The sequence below is a fragment of the Podarcis pityusensis genome (assembly GCF_964106645.2).
Source record: "Podarcis pityusensis genome assembly, chromosome: 5".
Lineage (NCBI taxonomy): Eukaryota > Metazoa > Chordata > Lepidosauria > Squamata > Lacertidae > Podarcis > Podarcis pityusensis.
Window position 1 is genome coordinate 14,756,529 of NC_138032.1, and position 23,653 is coordinate 14,780,181.

The 23,653-nt window shown below is 45.1% G+C and overlaps 1 protein-coding gene across 6 annotated transcripts in view; it reads left to right on the forward strand.

The window, feature by feature from the left end:
• TNIK (TRAF2 and NCK interacting kinase) overlaps positions 1 to 23,653 on the forward strand; it is a 287,935-nt gene that overhangs the window by 26,223 nt on the left and 238,059 nt on the right. For all 6 annotated transcript variants that reach the window (XR_013987026.1, XM_081007748.1, XM_081007749.1 and 3 more), the window contains exon 2: positions 22,107 to 22,172. Coding sequence is in view for 5 of the 6 variants with exons in the window: in XM_081007748.1 (XP_080863874.1) it covers positions 22,107 to 22,172 (66 nt within the window). In the remaining variant the exon portion in view is untranslated. The remainder of the gene's footprint in view (positions 1 to 22,106; positions 22,173 to 23,653) is intronic.

Consider the following 23,653-nt stretch of genomic DNA (forward strand, 5'->3'; position numbering starts at 1 on the left):
AGAGTGGACCAGCCTTCCCTAACCTGGTGCCCTCCATAATGTTTTGGATTACAACCCCTATCCGAAACATTGGCCGGGGGATGGGGGAGGCAGGTTGGGGGATGCTAGAGTAGGAGATTCTGACACAAACATGGTCCCAGACTGTTTAAGGCTTTAAAGGCCAACACCAGGTCTTCTAATTGAGCCTGGAAACAAAAAGAAAGTCTGTGTAGGTGGAGCAAGATCTGAGTAATATGATCTGTACCCGTTCAGTTAGTAAAACAGCAATACTTCTCTTTTGCTTCATTACCGTATCCAACAGTTTGGCTAATAATATTATGTTGAGTTCTGAAACCCATGGCAAGCAAGGCGACACCTTTTATTGGAACAGCAAATGTTTTAAATGCTGGAAGTGGGAGTTGGTGCCTCTCCAGTGAGGTATTTGAGGCAAAAGTAAGTCATGATGCAGTTTCATGCTAACTAGGGACGTGATTCAGCCTTGGTTAAGTGCTTTAGCGCTGCAATTCTCTCCGCGAATGCTTGGGAGTAAGTTAGCGCAGGAGCTTGAGGCAAAAATAATTTTGGCTATCAAAAGTTTTTCAGCCACATTCCGATGCAATAGCAAGCCTTGGTTTAATGTCATGAGGACAAGCCACAGCAAGCCTTGGGCTTGAGCCCTCTTTCTGGGTGTGACTGCGAGGCAGAGTCGAAAACTTTTCTTTCTGCTGCTTGTGTTGACCATAGTTGCTGGAGCTGCCTTGCTTCAACAAACCGTGGCTGAGATCAGCTACAGTTTGTCTGGTAGGAACATCACACTAAACAAGGTTACTCTGAAGTGGAAATGGAAGTGCATTCACCTGAGGGAAGGGGAAGGACCCTGAGGCATGAAAAAGGTGCCTTCTGGGTAATTCTCTGGCGGGTCCAGTAGCTAAGTGGGGCTTTTAAGGGAACACCACCAGCCACTCTTGTGTCAAATGAGCACACTGTGTTGCTTGTACCAACCTGGCCCATGTGTGGATTCAAATTCTCTTTTTCTTTCTACTTTGTTAATTAATCCCTTCAGCTTGTTTCACTTGATTAATGCAATTTGGAGTTCTTCTTTCACAGCGATTTGCCCAGCAAGCATTGATAAAGTTATGAAGTCTTAATAGCTACCGCAGGGACCTTCATGACAAGAGAGGAACTGGTACAAGAAGCTCCCTGCTGGCGCTTTCCAGGCAGTGAAGTTAGACTCGCCATTGTCTTGTAAGAGTCTTAGGGGTAGCACTATTGCTGGAGATGCAGTCCATCGTCACTCAGGCGCGGGGAGATGCAAGTCTTCAGACAGCCATGAGCTCACTTGTCTGGTTTTTCCTTACGAACACTGAAAAAATGACCCATGTTCGATGGTAGTTTTCTATAAATTGTACTGCACACCAACAAAGCATCTACTTGAAAGATTTTGTTTCCTTTTCTCTTTTTGTAATAAGAAGGTGTACTAAGGCAAAACTTGATGCAGCTCCACTGGTAAACATTGGCACTAGGAAGGCAATTGAAATGTGAAGAGTGGAAATTGTGCCTGCAACAAGTGGAGATATGATAGCTATCTTCAGATATATGAAGGGCTGTCACATGGAAGGCAGAGCAAGCTTGCTTTCTCCCGATTTGGAGGGCAGGATTCGACCCAATGGATGCAAGTTGCAAGGAAGGAGATTTTGGCTAAACGTCAGGAAGAAGTGGAACTGTTGGAAGGTGGTGCGTTCTCCTTCCTTGGAAGCTTTAAAGCAGAGGTTCTCAACCTGTGGGCCCCCAGATGTTGTTGGACTACTACTCCTATCATCCCTGAGCTCTGGCCTTGCTTGCTAGGGGTGATGGGAGTTGTAGTTCAACAACATCTGGGGACCCACAGGTTGAGAAAGGCTGTTTTAAAGCAGAGGTTGGATGGCTATCTGTCATGGATGCTTTAGTTTCGATTCCTGCATTTCAGGAGGTTGGAGTAGATGACTTTTGGGGGTGCCACTCTACAGTTCTATGATTATTTGACATCCATTTTCAGCCCTGGAGAGCAAAATGTACCAGGTGTGCAGATTTGATTTTTATTTTTTATTTTTTTTAAAAATTGATTTTGTAGCTTTTTGGAATCCTGACATTTAACCTGAATTTTTAACCACATTAATGCAAAACAGCAGCGTGGTTTGGGGATACATAGCAATGGCAATTCCCCGACTCCAGAAGTGAAAGTATGAAAGTCTACTGTTGCCTTTCCATACTTGACCTTTAATGGAAAGCTTCCCACTGGAAGGTTATGTAATCCCTTCCTTGTAGCTGGCTATTGTGAAACCTGTTGTGAACCAGCTGTTACAAGGAACTAATGAAGCATGGGGGGGGATATCAAGGGCCCATCTGTGAAGTGCAGTTTCTACCTGCAGGCAACGTGTGAGAATGTAACTAATGTGTTAAAAGCTTTTTGAATTCAGCATGGACGTCATCAATTGAGCTACTGAGCCTTCTCAGTTTGCAAGTCCTGCAGAATTCTGCATCAAATCCTGACATTTTAAAATTTAGAATGCGTAAAGCAAAGCGTTTCAGAATGTATCGCTGCTTTTGCGTACTGAACAAACTAGACTTGTCCTCTATTCTGGTGTGTGTATGGCAATCGTCGACCACAACTCATGGGCAAAGTCGGATCATTATGGGTGGCCTCTAGTGTCTGTAAGATACTAAAGGGAAGCGGTCACTGATCGCGCATGGAAAAGGCGGCACACTGAGGGGCACATACATGCTCACAACTGGGTTACTTACCCAGGTGAAACACCTTGTACCATCTCACACTTGGAGCTTTCCTATGGATTTGGTTCATGCGCTCAACTGTGAGTCACAATCCAGTTGTGTACTTACCACATATAAATTAACCTGGACTGTAATATAGATATGAATGGTGACTTGAGCATGAGAGAGGAGGGAGGGTTTCAAAACCACTTCGTGGCCATGAGGCGCTTGGTTCCATCTCTGGCATCTTCAGTCAGAAGGATTAGGTAGCAGGTATCTCTGCTCGAGACCCTGAAGAACTGCTGCCAGTTTGTGTGAGCTATACTGTACTGGGCTGTGTAGGAAGCTGTCTTACACAAAGCCTGTGTTAAAATGCAGGAAGCTGCCTGCGTTTTGTCCCTCTGTCCCACAGGAGTCTGTACCAGGGCTATCTGGAAATACTGGTATTGAATCAGGAACTTCTGCGTGCAAATCTTGTGCTGTGCTAATGTTGTCAAAATACTCGCATACCTGTGAACATTTTCCATTGAATTCAGTACAGTGGTACCTCGGTTTAAGAACGATTTGGTTTACAAACCCCGCAAAATCGGAAATAGTGTCTTGGTTTGAGAACTTTACCTCAGTCTAAGAATGGAATCCAAATGGTGGAAGGGCACTGGCGGTGGGAGGCCTCATTAGGGAAAGTGTGCTTCGGTTTAAGAATGGTTTTGGTTTGAGAACGGACTTCTGGAACGGATTAAGTTCGTAAACCGAAGTATGTGTATTTCATGCAGCTTGTTTAAAGGCTCTCTGTGAACTCTGTGAGTTTTATCTGTCAGCAAATAAAATATGCTATGGTTTTGTCTTGCAGCTCCATGTTGACTTCTGGCTTGATAGACCCACAATTTGATTTTCCTTATCACTTGATGACATTTGTTTTCGTGGGGAAAATGTTGCTTTCTCCCATGCCTGGGCAACTTTTATGAATGCAATCTTATCGACGTGAGGCTGCTGAGACTTCTTACAAAACGAAAGCCTCTCTGTGCTTCCTGTGCCTGACGTCTTCAGTTAACACGCCACAATACTACTGTTCATTTTGTTTCAGGGTTGCAGATACAATAGTTAATTCTGACCATACGGCGCAAGTAGTTTTGTGAAACCGTGGGAATTTTGCAAAGGAACCAAAGAGCACTGACTTTAATGGTGCCACTCGCGTGCTTAAAGGAGCAAATTTAGCATCTTATTTACGGTCTTGCGTCCAGAGGAATGGTGGATCTCTAGTGTTCATCTCTCTACTGGTTGGGCAAAGCGATCCTTGAACCCAGTGGATAGGAGCACTGGACCAAATTGTTGTAGACAAACTTTGGATAAGCCTGACATGGTGCCATTTTGCATACTGGTTTTTGCTTGCGTGTGTTTAGTAAACCCGTGGTTATCGGGTAGTTTTCTGGCTTGAGGGATGGTTTCAGCTGTCCTTGGCTCTTGAACTTTCTCCTTGTGTGCTTCTAAACTGATTTGCTATGTTTAAACCCCATTCCTGCTCCAAGTTGTTCAAGGTGGCATACATGGGATCGCCCCCCTCTTTTTTTCTTCCTCGCAACAACCTTGTGAGGTAGGTTCAACTGAGAGACAGTGGCTACCCCAAGGTCACCTGGTGAATGTCATGGAGGAGTGGGGAGTTGAACTGTGCTATCCCGGGTCCTAGTCCAACATTCTTAATCACCAAACCATACTGGCTGTCATGTGCAGGGAGGTGTGAGTATTTTAACACAGATCACTCAAAACTACACTCCACACTACACTACATCCCACACTGGCTGTCTGAAGTCCAGGAAAGATTGTAACATGATATGATTTCTGCATACAATTTGTATCTGCTCTGCGACTTCAGCAGAAGGCTATTAGTCCTGTTAGCAGTTGTATGTGGTTGTATTACTTGATTGTTATCTCCCAAGGCTGGCCCTATGAATTTCTTTAATCCTTTTTTTATATAAATCTATCAAAGATGGTGGACACCACTGCCTTTTGTGGGAGTGAATTCTATCGTTTAAGTATGTACTCTGGGCCCAAGTGCTTTAATTTGTCCATCCTGGATCTTCTAGTGTTCTGTTTTGTTGGATATCTTCTCCTTATCTGCTTTCCCTTGCTGGTCTCTCCCTCCCCCCAAACTAAAAAGCCCCCAATGTTGTAACTAATAGGGGATTTGCTCCACCCCCTGGGTAATTTTGATCATCCTTTTCTGAAGTGGGGGCTGATTTCATGTATGAACTGTCCCAAGAGTTGCAGATTTATCACCACCAGAAAACTTGCATAGAGTTGTATCTTGGTTTTCAAACAGAATGCGTTCTGGAAATCCGTTCGACTTCCGAAACGTTTGGAAACCAAAGCGCAGCTTCCGATTGGCTGCAGGAGCATCCTGCAGCCAGTTGGAAGCCACGCCGGATGTTCAGCTTCTGAGGCAAAATTCACAAACCGGAACACCTACTTCCAGGTTTGCGACATCCGAGTTCTGAGTTGTTCGTGAACTAAGCTGTTCGAAAACCAAGGTATGACCGTATTTGTCAATAGCAATACAATATATTTCAATGGACTGTTCACTTGCACAGGTACACAGAAAATGTTTGTGTAATATATAGAGTCATAGTCAGAAGGGGCACCAAGGGTAATCTAATCCAACCTCCTGCAATGCTGGAATATCCCGTAAGAACCATCTCTCTCATACAAAGAGCCTTGCTTGTCCCCAATAAAAATATTGGCTTGATTTTGGAGAGGTGTTTGTGCTTGGTCAGGCAGCGTCATAATTGCTTTGGCTTCTGTTCCCATTTGGATAGCATATAAATAAAACATCCAGTATGTGACTTGAGAGTAGCTGATAAGCAAAGCAGGATATATATATATATATATATATATATATATCATCATTGTAATATGAGATGTTATCGCTTAGGGGGGATAAATCACGCTGCAGTACTGGGATAAAAAGATGGAGATAAATGTGTAAATAAACTCTTCCAGCATCTGTCAAATAGAACGTTTGTTATCTTTTAGAAACTGCAATTTGGCACAATTGATGAATGCCAGTAAGATGCTGTTTCTTGACTAGTAGTTTCTTTTGGGGAAGCTGGAGAAGGGGGAAAACAGCAGTTTATTGCAAAGGCAAAAATTAAATGTCTTGTTTACTGTCTCCGTGTAATGCACCTTGATCTAGGAGAATGCAAGGAAATGCTTTGCATCTGTGAATACTCGCCTTGTGAGACTCTTACGGAAAGGACTGGGGGGGAGGCGGAAGGAAGGAGGGAAATATTTTGCCTGAGAGGAATAAAAACGAGGGAGACATAATAAGACACCTGTGAAGGTTTGTATCGTACTCAGTGTGTTTCTGCTTCATTATTCCACTTATAACCAAAGCAACATACCAAAAAATAGCACGGATCCAGGCATCTTTTAGATGCCCCAGGAGGCCTTCCGTAAAGCTGGCTGTTCACACAGAAGGGTTTATATTAGTGGCAAGACTTTGTGAAGAGCTGTCAAGAAGAAAATCTTAAAGCACTCTATTTCTTAAAATGTCTAACCTTAACAACACGGGCCCCATTGCTGGTAGCTCTCTGCAGCTGTGTGTGTGAAGAGAATGTCTCTTGTCTATTTCCAGACCTAGTCTGACTATTACACAAAAGGGATGTTATCTAGGAATAAATTAGAGGCAGTCAGCTGGCCCTGAACTGACCTAGAATTTTTTCCCCTCCTCTCTGTGCATTTTTAAAAAGCCTCTGATCTCTTTGGCCTCGGGTGTTGCACCATTATGGGATGCCACACGGACAAAATTTCAGACTTGGGCCATATTCTTCCGCTCCTCTTAATGGTTATCTGCATGCTAGTTAGGAAAATGCTTTATACCGGCGATCGCCAATGTGTTGCCTATGCTGTTGGACTACAGCTCCCATCATCCTTTACCATTGGCCATGTTGGCTGCAGAGGATGGGCATTGTAGTCCAGCAACACCTAGAGGAGGGAGCAAATGTTTTTCATTTTGAATCTGAAGTAGTGCTGAGCCAGACTTTTTGAAAAGACGTTGGGTTGTATCCAAGAAAATCGTCCTGTTAGCTCAAGAACTTAAACCTGCACAATGAGACTTCCTCTCCTTTTCCTTATCTGCCCCTCCCCCCCCCCAAAAAAATCAGAGACTTGGGGGAAACCCCCAAAGCAGATTTGAAGGATGTCACATAGAGGAGGGAGAAAGGTTGTTTTCTGCTGCTCCAGAGAAGCGGACACGGAGCAATGGATCCAAACTACAAGAAAGAAGATTCCACCTAAACATTAGGAAGAACTTCCTGACAGTAAGAGCTGTTCGACAGTGGAATTTGCTGCCAAGCAGTGTGGTGGAGTCTCCTTCTTTGGAGGTCTTTAAGCAGAGGCTTGACAACCATATGTCAGGAGTGCTTTGATGGTGTTCCCTGCTTGGCAGGGGGTTGGACTCGATGGCCCTTGTGGTCTCTTCCAACTCTATGATTCTATGATTCTATGTGGAAGAAGTGTTGGAACTGCAACAGCAGGGATCGTTCATTAACTGAAGGGTACATTTTTATAGTCTTCATTCAGACAGCACTCTGTTCTGTTTTCCTAGTGTTTCCTTACCTGATGATTTCCATGTTTTATGTGATCTTTCACACACCGCAAAAGACACGTCTGGAAATCTGGAGGAAGTTTAATGCTCATTTGCATGTTTAACGTTTCCAAGAAAAAGAATCCATTTTCCAGCCCCTTTTACTCAGAAAATCGCAGGAGTTTTGCACTGCAAATTTGATGACATTCGGGGCAATATCCTGGCATGCAGTTCTTTCCTGCCCTTTAAAACTTAGTGAAACATGGCAGTGTATTGATCAGAAAGCGACGGCTCTGTAACACAAAAGGTGTAAAAGACACATTAGAAACCAGGACCGAAGTGCCAACATCATAACCAGTAAAACTAATGCAATAAATGCAGCCCCTGTGTTAAAGTTACCTAGCCAAGAGCAGGATGGGTGGAGGTGTTGCTTAGCAACCACAGACTGGCAAGGTGCCCACTGAGATAGCAAGCACCCTGATTGGCTGTATAGCTCTGAGGTAGTTTTCCCTCTGTTTGTTTAAGTGAATGTCTCCCTGCTGTGTAGAGGTCTGAAGTACTCTGTGTTTTGTTCATTTTCCTCAGTAAAGTGTTCTCAGGATGTCCTTTCTCTCCGGTCTTCGTCTGTGTCATTTGAGTGACTTTGCTAACAAGGAGAGGGAGAGGAAGCATTCTTGCGCAAGCAGAAGTCCTTGAGCCTAACGGTTGGGGCGACTTCATTGAGTACAGCTCATTATATCTGAGAAAATTTCTGAGATTTTTATTTTTATTTATTCCTCCTAGGAAAAGAAGGCTAGCTTGCAATTTTTTCTCTGAATAGTTCCAAGCTTTTTTGTGTGGTGGTGGTGGCCCATCTCCTCCCTCTCACCAGCCATCGTGCCCCAAACTCCATGTGCTCCTGCCATTTTATGAGTTTTTCGAACAGGTTTTATACCGCTATGTGGAGCCTGCATATACATAAGATTATTGTCGTGTGTGCCACTGCCATTACATTGTTTTGGTCAGGGTGCATGTTACGAATTTTCTAGATATGCCCTCAGAAGACCTACACCTCCCCCCCCCATGCTCTTCAATGTGCAGTGGTTCACCATCCAGAAAATTCTCAGTGGCACGAACAACATGAACTGCTTTCTGCTAACCTTTCTTGGGGGTTACATCTCTCCCTTGCATGCGAATTGCCCATAGATGTGTCAGATTACCATTAATTTATAACAGGCAACTGTTGTGTAAAATGACCTGGCTTGCATCTATGCCTTCCACATCGGAACATTGTTATACATAACTGCAGTTAAGAGACTTATCAAGACTTTATCTTGACAAGGAGAAACGACCGGCGCGTCTTGCTGTTTTATTTCTTTATATTTTTGCACAGAACAGTAGAGAGGAAATGTGCTTTGTGTCTCTCCCCCATTGATAGGCTTTTAAGCAGGGCCTACTGTTAGGCAGAGTGAGGTGACCACCTCAAGTGGCTAATTTTGGTATCATGAAAGGGCAGGTTTTTTTTAAAAAAACAACTTACCAATTTATTTGCAAAGCTAAGCAGGGTCCGGTATGGTTTCAAACTGGATGGAGGACCATGTGTCGAGATTCCTGCATTGCAGAGGATTGGACTAGATGACCCTCGAGACCCCTTCCAACTCTGCAATTCCATAATTCTATTATTCTCTGATTATTGATGTACCTTTACAGTGTTCTTGGGATTTTTCTGCCTCATGTGCCAGATTACTTTGGGCACACCCAACTAAATAATTGTGTGAGTGGAATGACTCTCGCTTGCACAATGGGACTTCTCACCTCCTTTCTTCCCCCTGTGCATGCCCCACACAGTCCCAGATTTGCTCCAGAGGGTTGGAGGAACCCCGCAGAACAGATTTAGGGGGCGTGCAGGGGAGTAGGAGGAGGGGAAAGTCCAATTTGCAAGCAGAAGTCATTTTGCCCAGTCATGGAGAAAATTGGCACTACTTCTTGGGCTGCCACTGCTTTTAAGCCACACTTGGCTACAGACAGACCCATTTCTTTCTCCTGAGTGTGGGATGACCATTTTATTTTAACAAGTGATCACAGGAGCCCAAGGCCCTTCTCATCCATCTGCATCACCAACGCACATGTATGCATTGATCGAATGGCAGGCTAGCACGCATTTCCAGTGGCTTTCATTTCACTTGGTGGATCAGCATATCTGTAGGGCTTCTTCAAGCTGTATCCTCACCTGCTTCTCTACTGTAACCCTACAGATGTCGATGGATTCAAAATTCCATCATCCTTGAGTTGGCATGGCAGGGAGCTGTAGTTCAAAACACCTGAAGATTCATTGCCTCCTGTGTAGATGCATAGTTCTTGAGCCAGGTGCAAGAGGGCTGGATCCAAATCCAAGACAAGTTCATGCATCTATTCATGCTTTGCATGTAGAAGATCTCAGGTGCAATCACCATCATCTCCTTCAAGCTGATCTCTGGTATCTGGAGAGTCTGCGCCTACCTGAGTAGACAGAATTGGGCTAGAATAGACTAGCGGCTTGAGGCAACTTCATATGCTCAGCTCCGTTGAACTGTGTCCTCCTTCATTCATTGTCCACTCCTGTTAAGGAACCTCTGCCTATCTACTATGCAGCCAAAGTCTTCTGTGGTTTTGGAGCACACTATTGGGGGAACAGTATGTATGTCAGTCTCCTCTAACCTGGTGCCCTCCAGAAATTGTTGGACTCATAACTCTCTTCATCCCTGGCTATTGGCTGATGAGAGCTGACCTTCAAGAACATCTTGAGGGGAACCAGGTTATGGAAGACTGACAGGTAGCCTCGGCCTATTGAGATGATAGCCTAGGATGGCACTCAACCTTCCTCTGCATATTGTAAGGGATGGTTGGTCATGAAAGAAAGGCTTTCAGAAACCTCAGGAGAGAGGCCAGTTTGAGAACCACTGCTTTAGGAATGGGCACACTTGAGAGAACCCTTTTTGGAGCGAAAGCCAGCTATAAGGATGGAACACCCAAAGTGTTCAGAGCTTTATGTGCTACAGAGATGGATACTGTTGGATGCCAAAGAGAGAGAATCTTTGCTGTATGTGTTTTTAGTTTGCTTAGTTTATCTGTGGTTGTGTGTCCACAGAACACTGGCTGTATTAAGTTACTGGAATGTGTGCAGGGCTGCAGAAGATGTTTTCAATAGGGCAGAATTTCAGGCTCTAATTTAATAACAAGACCTCTTCTGGATAAACACCTGCAGCCTTTGGCACTGAATTTATTTAGTTCAGGATACAGCCGTTCTCTGGTATACTGGGAGCATCTTTGAATTATCATTTAACAAACCAGTAGGTGAGTAAATTGGCTTTTTCAAGTCTCTTAATGAAATCTTGCTTCCTGGTCACAGGTGCCTGTTCTTTAGTTCCACTGAGAGGTCCCTAATGAAGAGGGCAAAACCATATTAATGGTAGTCTTTCTCCTAAAGGCGCCCCGGGAAAATTGCATTTGCTGCTCGCTTCTGACTGAAATATTCTCTGAGGAAAAGTGTGCACGGCTTATCTTAACTAAAATTTGCGTATTTGTTGTATTCAGTCAGATGTGTTTATTTGGGATAGGACTTTATTTATTTATTTATTTATTTATTTATTTGCTTAAAGAGATGGCAGGTTGCATTAATAATAAGAATGTAAGAAACTGCCTTGTACCAAATATATCCCTGGTATATCTCAGCTCTTGGTTCATATAGCTCATTGCCGCCTACGCCACTGGTTTTCAGCCAGTCCAGAACCAGTTTCAGGGTTGTGGTGAGGATAAAATGGGGAGGGGGAACCACCTTGAACTGTTTGGAGGAAAGGTGGCATATACATGTCATTTGATTGATAGACTCTTTTTTGCAAACTGAATTGAGGTTTGTTTGTTTAAAAAATCAAGTAGTATATAAATGTTAAATAAATACATGTAATAATAACGAAGTAGTTGGCCCTGCCACATTTCATACAGTGGATGCCAAGTCAGACTTGCCACATTTTTGGGAGGTGGCGGGGGAAGTGAGGTGCGATAGTCTTACGTTGTGGTGTTTGCTCTAGCTGTGTAGAACGTGCCATTCTCTTTCCCACCCCCAATGCTCTAATGCAGGGGTCAGCAAACTTTTTCAGTAGGTGGCCGGTCCACTGTCCCTCAGATCTTGTGGGGGGCCGGACTATATTTTTTGGGGAAAAATGAATGAGTTCCTATGCCCCACAAATAACCCAGAGATGCATTTTAAATAAAAGGACACATTCTACTCATGTAAAAACACGCTAATTCCCAGACCATCTGCGGGCCGGATTTAGAAGGCAGTTGGGCCGGATCCGGCCCCCGGGCCTTAGGTTGCCTAGCCATGCTCTAATGTGACTTTGCGTTGTGGAAACATACCCCATTAAGCACAGGTAGTATTGAAACACAAACCTTCGCCTTCTTTCCCCTCAGAATTTGCTCTTCACTGATATGGGTGCTCCGCTTGGGTCAGTGCTCCTAGAAGAGGGGGGAAAAGGGGGCTAGATTGTCCGCATGATATTGGTCGCTGTGGCCACAACACAGACTCCTCTCTATTGGGCATATAACGTCCCCAGTGACATTCCTCATGAGCTTAATGTAAATGTTATAATTCCCAGGCGCGTGTAGGATGCCACACTGAGCTATTTTGGAATTACTGTGCTGAAAAGTGGGAGAATCAAACCTGCCACCCACACGAGACCGGTAAAGGCATCCCATCAGAATTCTGAATATCAAAAGCTTAGCAATAGTCCTGAGCATTTCACAGACAAAAGAAATAGGGATTTGTAACACCCCATTCTCATCCTTAGGAGAATGTACTCCTCAGGCTTTTGAATGCTCTGTTCATTTGGCCTGCCATTGTCTTGTCATCCCAGGAGAATGGCTGTTTTGGGATAAAGGCATAATAGGACTATGGATCAGCCGCTTCACTGTGTGCAATAGTGGACATGTGCATAGACTGTGCATGGAACTGTAGTGTTGATGTGCATTAGTGGTAAAAGCAGTGTGTCTTGTTTTGAGGTGCAACTACTTAGGGAGCTCCATGCTACCTCTCCCCACCCCCAAATGTATTGAAGAAAACATTCCCCGCTGCAGCCAGGCCATCCACCATGGAAGCTGTTCTCCGCTGTTTGTTCACCACCATGGAAGGTACTGTAGAGTTCTTCCATGTAAGGAGGGACTCTGCCCCATTGTTTCTGATGTAAGTGGCTCCAGTATAGGGGTATGGCTGTGGTATATATCATTTGAGTGTATGTGTGTGGGGCTAGCTCTATCCCACATGGTGCTATAATCCCCCTCATGCAGTCTTTCTGCATGGTGGAGGAAGGATTGTGTGAACTTCTCCCTTGAGACCCTGGAGAGGGACCTGAATGCTGAAGAATGATATCTCTGGCAACTAATCCAGAGTGCAGCAGCTAGACTGGTGACTAGGGACCATAAACAAAACTGCATTGGCTCCCAGTATGTTTCTGAGTGTTGGTGCTGACCTCTAAAGCCTTAAACTTCTTCAGCCCAGTATACCTAAGGAGCCTCTCCACCCCCATCGTTCAGCCCGGACACTGAGCTCCAGCTCCGAGGGTCTTCCGGTGGTTCCCTCACTATGAGAGAACTAGGCAGATGGACTTCTCAGTATTTGCACCCACCCTGTGGAATGCCCTCCCTTCAGATATCAAGGAAATAAACAACTATTTGACTTTTAGAAGACATCTCAAGGCAGCCCTGTAAAGGGAAGCTTTTAATGTTTGATGTCTTACGTTTTGTTGGGAGCCGCCCAGAGCGGCTGGGGCAACCCGGTCAAATGGGCGGCAAATAAAGTAAGTAAGTTGGTGACACACTTTTCAGACATGCCTCATTTCACGACACAGTAATTCAGTTTTATTAGCAAACCGGAGATTAAACTAGCCCCTTTCCAGCCCTGGGAGGAACATTGGAGCGTTTGCGCAACACACCGACATGCCACGACACACAGTTTGGAAAGCTCTGCACTACAGGGAAAAGGAAACTTTTAACAATGCATTACCCTGTGGGCAAAACAGGGACAAAATAAGGATTGTGATTTATCTGGGACAAATGGAAAAATGGAGAAATAGGAATGGTGGGAGTGTCTGCCCGAGAACGATATACAGAATAACAATCAGATAGTGTGTGCGCACCAGACCCAAATGCCACAGACCTTCCATTATAGTGGCCATTATAGAGTAGATGCAGGAAGCCAGAAGGTGATGATAGAAGCCTAGACCTCTGTGTGCATACTTAGAGTAAGCTGCAGCCCTATCACACCCATGCGCACGCACGCACGCACGCACGCACACGTGCACACACACACACACACACACACACACACATTCACACCCTCTTCTGGTTCACAGCAGAGAGCAAGCCATGCCAAAAGCGGTTTGCAATTGCGAATGAGCAGCCTGCTTCCAGCAGAGTGGGTGTCCCTTGAGTTTGTGTCGCCCAAGGCAGCTGCCTGCCTGGGGAAAGAGGGTCTGTAAGCTGTATTGAGGTGCCACACCATAGTCTCTCGACACCCTAAAGGGTGTGAAGAAACTGGCGGAACCCTGACCTTGCGCTCCCATTTTATTTTTTGCCGTTTTGCATAGCTGCGTCTGTTTGGCTTTTTCCTTTTAAGCATGGCTGCACCCTTGACAATTCAAGCCTAAAAGGTCATCTTAATTAATATTTCTGGATTAGTGGGATGGCAGACGCGGCGGTTGCTGGTAACAGCAGAGATGGAGCCTTGCTCAGAAAATGGCTTTCCAGGCTGGTGCTCTGGAGCAGAAACATTGCAATCGGGCAGCCTGATATAATTAGAAACGTGCTGGTTTATTTATTTATTTTTGCAAAAAATTAAAAAAGATCACAGGAAGAAGTGTTCCTTTCCTTTTTTTTAATTTGAGGAATTTCCATTGGTTTTCTGCGCGTTGCTGGCGTTTCTCCCCCCCACTGGTTTTATACAAGTGTCCTGTGGTTTATACTGGTTAGCTCAGCAGTGTGTGGATTGACATGGTGTAAGTAGGGTAGCATTAAAGGGCTACTTGCCCCAGTCTAAACGGGGGCACATAGCCTGAAATATGATGTAATATATTGTCATAATATTACGGTGAATCATCCCAATCTTGGAGTGGTGAGAGATAGCAGGGGCGCCTGTGTTTAGCTAGGCTTAGGTTTCTTTTGGCATGAAAGCCAGTGGAAACTGTGGTGTTGTTAGGTTATATGGTTTTATTCATAACCTGAGCATAGGCTCACAGCATTGACACTCTGCAAGATCTTGCTTTCCCATTCAGTTTCCAAGGGAGCCACCAGCTGTGGCTCAGGTTCAGCACAGAACAGACATGTCTCTGTGTCTCCAGCTTCCATCATCAGTCCAACCCACACAAAGAATTCTCCCCTTTGTCCTATTGTGTGGCATCCAGTCAGGTGAGATGGGGACAGGCCCACCCATACGCCTCTATGGCAACAGAGCTCACTCTTTCAAGATGCAAATGGCAGGTCCTTAGCTGAGCTTGACAAAGGAACTGGCCTATGACTGGTTCAGCAATCTTCCTTCTATAGTTTCTAGTCTTCTGTACACAGACTTACAGGTTTGGAAGGGACCTATGGTATCACACAGACCATTCGCCCAAACCCATAACAGTGTTAATCTTAGAAAGATTATACATGTTGTCAAGGTAGTACATACCTCCTTGCTTAAGAGGCTTTGTGAGGACAGTAGACCAGGTAAGGTGAACGCTGTTGCACCTTCTCATTGGTTCTTTGCCTGCAGGCTAGCAAAGCAATGCACTTTCAGGCATTGTCTACTGGTTGTGGCAGAGGGAAAATATTGGCACTAGCAGCCAACAAGATTTTTGCCCCAGCAGGCCTGAATCAAAAGATGGCTTCTGTTCTAAAACCAATGTGGGCAACGAGAACTCGAAATTTTAGCTAGCTAATCGATCTCTCAGCCTTTACAGTATATTCAGTTTCAATGTGCCTGGTGCCATTTTGGGGGCAAAGTACAGAACCGGGACACAGCAATTTATTGGGCTGTAGACTGGCTTTGTGGGTATTGAAGATGCTAATATAATGTCCCTGGTTGGGGGTGGAGGGGATGTGGTGGGCGAGCAGGGGGAGGAGGAGCAAAGGGGGGATCCAGCCACAGAGGGAGGGCCTTGGCAGCACCCAAGAGAAGCCTCAGGAGAACATTGGGACCCCCTGGAAGATCTCTGGGCAAGAAGGAAGGAGGAATTATGGGTTATTGGGTTGTTGTTTTTATTTTGTTTGTGTATTTTGTGGTTTTATATTCTGATTTTTTTTCTGTGAACCGTCCTGAGACCTGTGGGTATAGAGAGGTATATAAATTCAATCCATCCATCCATCCATCCATCTATCAACCAATATTTTCCCAAGTGAGACCTATGCCAAAGAGCTCTTATACTGAAGTCCTTTCTGCAAACAGACATAACGTCAAGCAGAGCTTGTGAGGGATGTAGAAGAGAGTGGTTGTTGCAACAAATAAAATTAAAAAAAATTCCAAGGGCCAGATAGAGGTGTCCAGAAGGCCACATTTGGCCCCCCAGGCCAGGGCTGAGGTTCCCCACCCCCGCCTGTAACAAATAGTCGAAGGGGAGAGGCAGAAAGGGAAGGATGGAGGCTAATACTGTTGCCCATACTTGACATTTGTTACAGTTGGTAGTAAGAAGAAAAACCAACGATCATGTGGGAAAAGGTTGGTTTTGAGGAAGGAGTTATGTTGGAAAAGCACCAGAGCTATGTGGGAGGAAGGACCTATGATCACAAGGGGCTTGCCGTGTGGTGTCTGGCCCCCACGTGGTTGCATTATAGATGGCCAGCCACATGTCTGCTGTGTGGTTTGTGGTTTTTGCTTGCGCTAGCGTCTGCTCGGTTCTGATATCTCGGTTCCCATAGCCTTTTGGTGGTGGAAAGACAAATAAAGGTATTTGGGTGGGGAAAGGTAATAGCAAGCCCCCTGGTGTTTGTCTGTGAAATGAGCTGTGGGGGGGGGGGGAGGTTGAGATTTGCTAAACGGAATGTAGCACATCGCTATAAGCAGCAAAATCCCAAGTTCCATAATCTATATAAAAAAGTGACTATATTTGGTCCGAGATTATGCTCTGCTTATGCTGCGCCGGTCTCCATTTAAGCTTTTCTGAATAATTTACAGAGCTCCATTAAATGCTTTCATATTTTGATTCCTAAATGCCAGAGAACATTTCCTGAGCTATTTCAGCTCCCTGTATTCCCTGGCGCAGTGCTGATCTCTCCAGCTCTCAGGTCTCTGTGGTTCTAGTTTGTAGTACTAAGCAATTTGCAATTTCTCCCCTCACCCCATCCAGACAAAGCAAGTATAGCCAAGGCCAGTTCAAGACTGGTCTCCTTAAGAGGCTATTTCACAGAGTTGGAACTTGGGGTGCTGTTCTGCAGCCCCCTCTGTTGACCTGCTTGGGTCCTGCTCCTGTCTTGGCACTTCCATCCAGATCTGCCCCCTCCAGCTCCCATTCTTCCTGGCCATTATTATAGACCAGTCTGTCCCTAATTGATGACCTGCAGATGATCCTAGAACCCTAGAATTGTAGTATTGGAAGGGAACACGATGGTCATCTAGTCCAACTCTGTGCAATGCAGGAAGCTTTTGCTCGAACCCTCAACTCTGAGGTTTAAGAGTGTCATGCTTTACTGACTGAGCCCTGCTGGGCATCCCGCAGGGGCTGATGGGAATTGTAGTCCAACAACTCTAAATATTCTTTTAACAGCTCTGTTGCAGCAAGTTGAAATGGATTGTCCCTTCCTGGCACACACTTTTAATCCTCACAGGAGAAGATAGAATCCTGACATGTATCACTGATTGTGAGTTCTCAACTGGTGCTTACTTGGTGTGGTACAGGGGTGTGTGATCTTGCGAAAGGACTTAATGGATGTGCGAGAAGTGTCGACACGCTTTCATGTCCTCTAACTTGCTGTATTTATCTGAAGCTCAGGCTAGCAATATTTTTATACAAAGATGGTCTGATGGTAGGGGGAAGGTGTCAAGAATAATGAAGAATCATTATTCCATTGAAAGCTGTGTGGGTAAAAGCAGAATCAAGGACTAGCCCGTTGTTAGCATGAATGAAGACTAAACGTGTGTTTTTTCCCCTTTTTCTTTCTGCATTTGCTAATAACTAGCATTCTGCTCCAGTTGCCATGGCTTTGGTGAAATTGCAACTGCTAGTGCCAGCTGCAAAAAGAGATGCCATTCATTGACTTGACATAAGCTGCTAGGCTTCTTTGACTGACTGTGGTTATGCAAAACAGGAATAAAATATTCACACACAGAGAGAAGGGAAAGCATGCAACACAAAAATGCTTTTTAAAGATCTTGCTTTTTGTTTCTAGAAAATGGGTGCACAGGTGGACTCTAAAGAAGGCAGCCTTAGGTCCTTGTTGGAACACGGCTCTTGCATGCTGAACATCCTAGGTCCAGCCCGTGGCTGTTTTAGGATCAAAGAGAACCGGAGACGATAGGGAGCTACAGCCTGTGAGTAAAAATGCAGACTCACTGCACCAGTGATCAGATGCGGTATATTTAAAAATGGGTACCGACTCACAGGTTGTGAGAATTCATTAAATCAGATCCCATAGGCACTGCCTCTGGTGATGGAGCTACCTGTCCTAAGCGCCTAGATGGCAGCGGTCTTGCTGCAGAATGAAATGCACCGGAACACGCAGCAGAACATGCATCTGATGCAGCAGAACTGGCAATTTTTATTGCGTAGCAAAAGACAAAAAGACTTGTCCCCAAGAATTTGTGTAACAGTGTGTGTGTGTGTCTTGGACACTGACCAAACAAAAATGACTGGACATAGGGATAGCTGAGCTTTGCAGTGCTTGGGGGGTCCGCCACTCCTTCTTCCCTCCATTGGGCAGCTGGTGTGCCAAAATGATGAAATGCAGGTGTGGGGCAGAGTGTATTGTTTTTAAAAGGGTGCATGTGCAGCAGCGACCAGTGTTATCAGGTTTTGATCAGCGTCCTTAGGTTCAGATCTGTGCTCAGGTATGAAGTTGCCTGGGAGGGCTTGGGAATGTTGCAATCTTCTTCTTCTTTCAATGGAGAAGGGTTGGGGAGCAGGAGGTGGGGAGGACACAGATCAATATCTGTGGTATGGATTGTGGTGCACCTCGCTGTGTGTGGTGGATTCATGTAGCAGTTTGTCTGGGCATGCCCTTAAGACAGATGCTTTGACATGTACTTGCTTGAACGCGAGATACTGAACTCTTGAGTCCAGCGCCCCAACTCCATGCATATTCCGCGTGAAAAAATGGAATGCATACTGATTTAGTGCCTCCGTGCCCAGATGCTTCCATGCCCGCAGTGTGCAACACACACCATGCACACAAGTGCACACCTACCTCTCTCCCCTATGTGCTAATCTGCCCTAACTAAACCAGCAAAGCCCTCCTTCAGGGCTGCTACACCAGAGCAGTGTGGATTGACTCTTAGCAACAGCATCCTATTGCTGATTCCTATTTAGAATGAGAGTCATTATAGTTCCCATATCCTTCCCAGTGGTACTTGAACCAGTGTAGTTTCAGCCTCGTTTCTGCAAGGCTTGTTGCTTACAGCAAGCTATTTTCCCGCTCTTGAGTTTTAATGATCAGCAACTAAAAAAAAAACAAAACACATTTGTTTGGCACCAATGTTCTTTTCAAAAACACGCACATGTACGGTATATCACCCCCCCCCAAAAAAACTTTGTTTCATGCAACTGCATGAGCCGCAGCTTGACAATAGCTCCTGGTTTTCCCCCTTTCCCTTTTCTTTTCCACTTTGTTCCCTGTTCCTTCTCTCTGCCAATAGGAGCCTGCTGCTCTAATGGCACAAAATGCCTTTCAGGTTATAGAAACATCCCACGTCTTTGTCCATTTTGAGCTGTGTGCTTCTGTTTGAATGTTGCTGGCCCAGCTGTGCTCCGCATTCCCCTCGCCCTGTGGCATCTCCCCAGCTGAGAGGCCTTTAATGGCTTCATGGCTGGGCATTTCAGCCCAATCGCATCCTGGGAAGCTCTCTCTGTAGCCCACAGCGACGTGAAAGGCACCATTTAAAAAATCGGTTCTGGTATCCCTTGCTGCGATGTGGTGTTGGTGGCGGCAGCTGGCATGCAGGTTTGCCTTGGCATGGCCCCGTGCATAAAACATTTCTGATCTTGTGCAAAGTAAGAATGAAGCCTTCCATTCTCCCCTTGAGCATTAAGACGAAACAAAGCCTCTCCTTTGTTTCCCCCACCTACCCCCTAAGCAAAATGACTTTGAAACTGTGCTCTGGAGAAGTGTTGGGGTTCCTTAGAAGCTTGGCAGGGATTTACTGGTGATCTCAATAAAGAAAGTGTAGCTCCCCTGCGAAATGACATCTCCACTTATGACCGAACTTCCTCCTCAGTGCCCAAGCACAAGGGGATGTTGGCTGCATCCTAAGGAAGGGGCGAGCAGATGTCAAGAGCTACCTTTTATTTTATTTTTTTTGCGCTGGAAGCTCTGAAGTCTTCGCTTCATAACAGAAGAAAAAATTATTCAGCGTAGTCTGCCTTGTTCTGGACTGAGCTTGCAGGACTTTACAAGAACCCAAGAACACACAAAGCATGCACACACACACACACACAGAGAGAGAGAGAGAGAGAGAGAGAGAGAGAGAGAAAGAAAGAAAGAAACGCACTGTCTTCTGCTCTAATGGAGCACTGCTTTTTGAGGGGAGGGCTTTTTGGAGTTGCTATTATTAAACGGGAGTCTGGCAGTCTTGCTGGTGTGCCTCAAGACACCTACAGATTTACCTGTAGATTCCGATTTGCGTTATTTTCACTCCTTTTATAAGGTTCCTAATTTATGTGGGGGGTAGTTATGAGTCTCAGCCAATGCTCCATGTAAACTGAGTTTGTGTCCCAGCAAAACATGTCCCCTAAATCTTTCACAGCTCACGTAGTTCCACTGCCAGTGAGTTGGGGTTTCTTGTTTTTTAGGTAGAAATCATTCCTTGGAGCTTGCAAACGTCAGCCAGTGAACGTTGAACCAGGATTATAGACTGAGGATATGGCAGCTTTACCAACTGCACCCCCCCCCCCCAAATACTTAGTGACCTGGCCATTTCTTGCCTCTGTTCGAACGTAGGCCCCCATAACCCTTCTCCTGTACTTGACTTTTAACCAATTCAGCTTGCCCCAAGCTGCTTGCATAAAGGTCACAAATGCTTGGGAAATGTGGTTAGTGGGTGGCAAGGCCATGAGAAGCATATCAAGATAGAACTGTGGTCGTGGTAGCAACGAAAGGTCATCTGTTCTCCCATAGCTGGGAGGCAAAAAATTCCGCCCATCTAACACCACAGATGCAATTCTGACAAGGCTGGGCTTCAAACAGAGCCGAGTGGAGTTAACTTATGAAGCAAATAGTTTGAAACAAGCAATGCTGATTTTATCTACATTGGGGGAAAGCTCATAATATCACAAGGTCACTGGCCAGAATGACCAGGCCCACCCCACCCCAGTTCCACACTCAGAACATGTCTGCCGGACAGTGACCCTCAGCAAGAGCAAAACCTAATCTGATTTAAGCTCTCACCTATCCTTTTCTCCAATGGGCTCACTATTTTGGGTGAGCTTAATGTGGGTGGCATTCTTGATGAATGTTTTTGATAGGGTCACGTGGTAGTAGTGCTTTGCGGGCACTGATATGACCCTGCCTAAGAGTTAATGAGGGACACGGGTGGCGCTGTGGGTTAAACCACTGAGCCTAGGACTTGCCAATCAGAAGGTTGGCGGTTCGAATCCCCGTGACGGGGTGAGCTCCCGTTGCTGGGTCCCTGCTCCTGCCAACCTAGCAGTTCGAAAGCACATAAAAGTGCAAGTAGATAAACAGGTACCACTCCGGTGGGAAGGTAAACGGCGTTTCCGTGTGCTGCTCTGGTTCGCCAGAAGCGACTTAGTCATGCTGGCCACATGACCCGGAAGCTGTACGCTGGCTCCCTCGGCCAATAAAGCGAGATGAGCGCCGCAACCCCAGAGTCAGCCACGACTAAACCTAATGGTCAGGGGTCCCTTTACCTTTACCTTTAAGAGTTTATGAGTGAAATTTCAATGGTGCCTAGGGATGCTAATTTGAAGTTTTCAAAACAGCAACGTGGATGAAAGAAGAGTCATCCTTCAAAATCTGCACTTCTCCAAATTTCGCTGTGCGAAGTAATAATGTGTAAAAAAAGAGTATGTGCTGGACTAAAGAGAGTGTGAAAATTCATTAATTAGGGGAAATTGGTTTGCAAAAATGTGAACATTCAGCAAATCTGCGTTTGATAATGCAGAAATGAGCTCCAATATGCAGATGAATTTTCATAAGAACTTCTTAAAAATAAAATTTGCTAACTGCCGTGGAAACGTGGAGAACTGAATTTAAGATTGGGAAAAATGAGAAAATGAAGATTTGCCAAGCACTTATGGTGCAAGTCAGAAAGTGAGGCAACCTTGCTAGTAGTTTAGTTGTACATGGCTTCTCCTAGAGCACCTCATTTTGGTTTGTTATGGCATATAAAGCAAGAATCAACGTATGTTCTTAAGATGCTTTATATTTTGTTTTTTGCACTTTTGTAAGATACACAAGAGAAGGGGTTTTGACCCTTACTACGGCCCTTCCCCCCCACCTCATTCTCTGTCCCCTGTCTCCCAGCACTCTGTAAAAGCGCCCCTGCAAAATGCAGACTAGCCGAATTTAACAAAGTTTTTATTTGCAGCCACTTTTAAGTATTTGCTACTGACCGTCTGAAATGCCTTTGTTTATTTCTCTTTAGGATCCTGCAGGCATCTTTGAACTCGTTGAACTTGTTGGCAATGGCACCTATGGACAAGTCTATAAGGTAAGGCCTTCTGTGTTTTCCCAGAGCGTGAGATCACATGCTAAGCATTCCTTGTGTATCTGTCTCTAATTTTTACTGGGCTCTGATTGTAAAGGAAGAATTAACTTCAGGGTGTTTATAGTTTCCTGCTCCCCGCCTTCCTAGTACCTGGTCCAAAAATGTACGATTGTGAAGGAGAACATTGTGTGCCAGTCTTGTGTTTCTATAAATATCTCTGGGAGATTGTACCTATGCGTAAACATCTTTCAAACTGAAGAGAAGTCTTCCCAAGCTGATGGAGAATGTGTGTGGCTTCTTCCTGGTGAGAGCTACAGGTTGCCAAATCACTATTAATATTATTCATTGAATTGGTACACTGCCCTTCACCTGAAGATCCCAGGGCGATTATCAACACACAAATTGTATATTAATAAATTGCACATGAATAAATTGTATATTAATCGCAACCTGGGACCGAGTGTGCATGCCTCAACAGTTTTGCAGGTGCCAAAGATAGTTCAGGAGGGATTCTCCTCTTCTGTCTTTTCACCACCCACCTCATCCTCCTATTTCCAGAAAAGCAAAATGAGTCCTCTTTGCTGCGGTAAGTGGGAGATGAGGGCCAGTGAAGGGACCTTGATTGGAAGGAACGGAGCAGCCTAAGTCCTTTTTCCTGTTGTCCACTTATTAGAGATGGGCATGGCTTGCGGCCTGCGAAATTCTTAGTGGTGTGTTGTGAGGACGACATTCGTTCCAGTGTCTGAGTATCTACAATTCAGGGTTGCGAAGCTCCCTCCTCACAGACGTTTGCCTGTCACTTTCATTGTTCGGATTTCCTTGACTGCCGAAGACATGTCTCTTTACTTTGGTCTTTGACGTTTTAGATGCATGCAATTAAGACCTTGTGTTTTCAAGTAATAATAATCACTCTGTTTTAATGTGTTTTAAATTGTTGTGATACTCTGTGGGACCTTAGGTCGAAGGGCAGCTAATTAATAATAATAATGATGATGATGATGATGATGATGATGTTGCCTGTCTCATGCAACATATGACACCATTATAAGTTGATGGGTTTTCTGTTTACGGCCATGGGGTGTGTCTCCCTCAGGCTATCTACCTCCCTTTGTGATTCTGATCTCCTTAAAGTTCAGGTAGCAAATACATATATTTCCCTGGCTACCTGCACTTTATATAGTTACTCATTTTTGTTTCCTTACTCTCCTGTCACACCTTACTTCCATAATGGGACCCAAGGCAGCATACATGGGATTCCCAAGCACTAACCAGACCCAGATTGGCTTTAGCTCAGTCAGTAGAGCGTAAGACTCTTAATCTCAAGGTTGTGGGTTCAAGCCCCATGTTGGTCAGAAAGACTCCTGTATTGCAGGGGGTTGGACTGGATGACACTTGTGGTCCCTCAAGACCAGAGCCCCAAATGCTGCAGCAGAGGGAGAGAAGGGCTGCAGGGCTCTTCCACTGGCTCTACTGAAAAACCATCT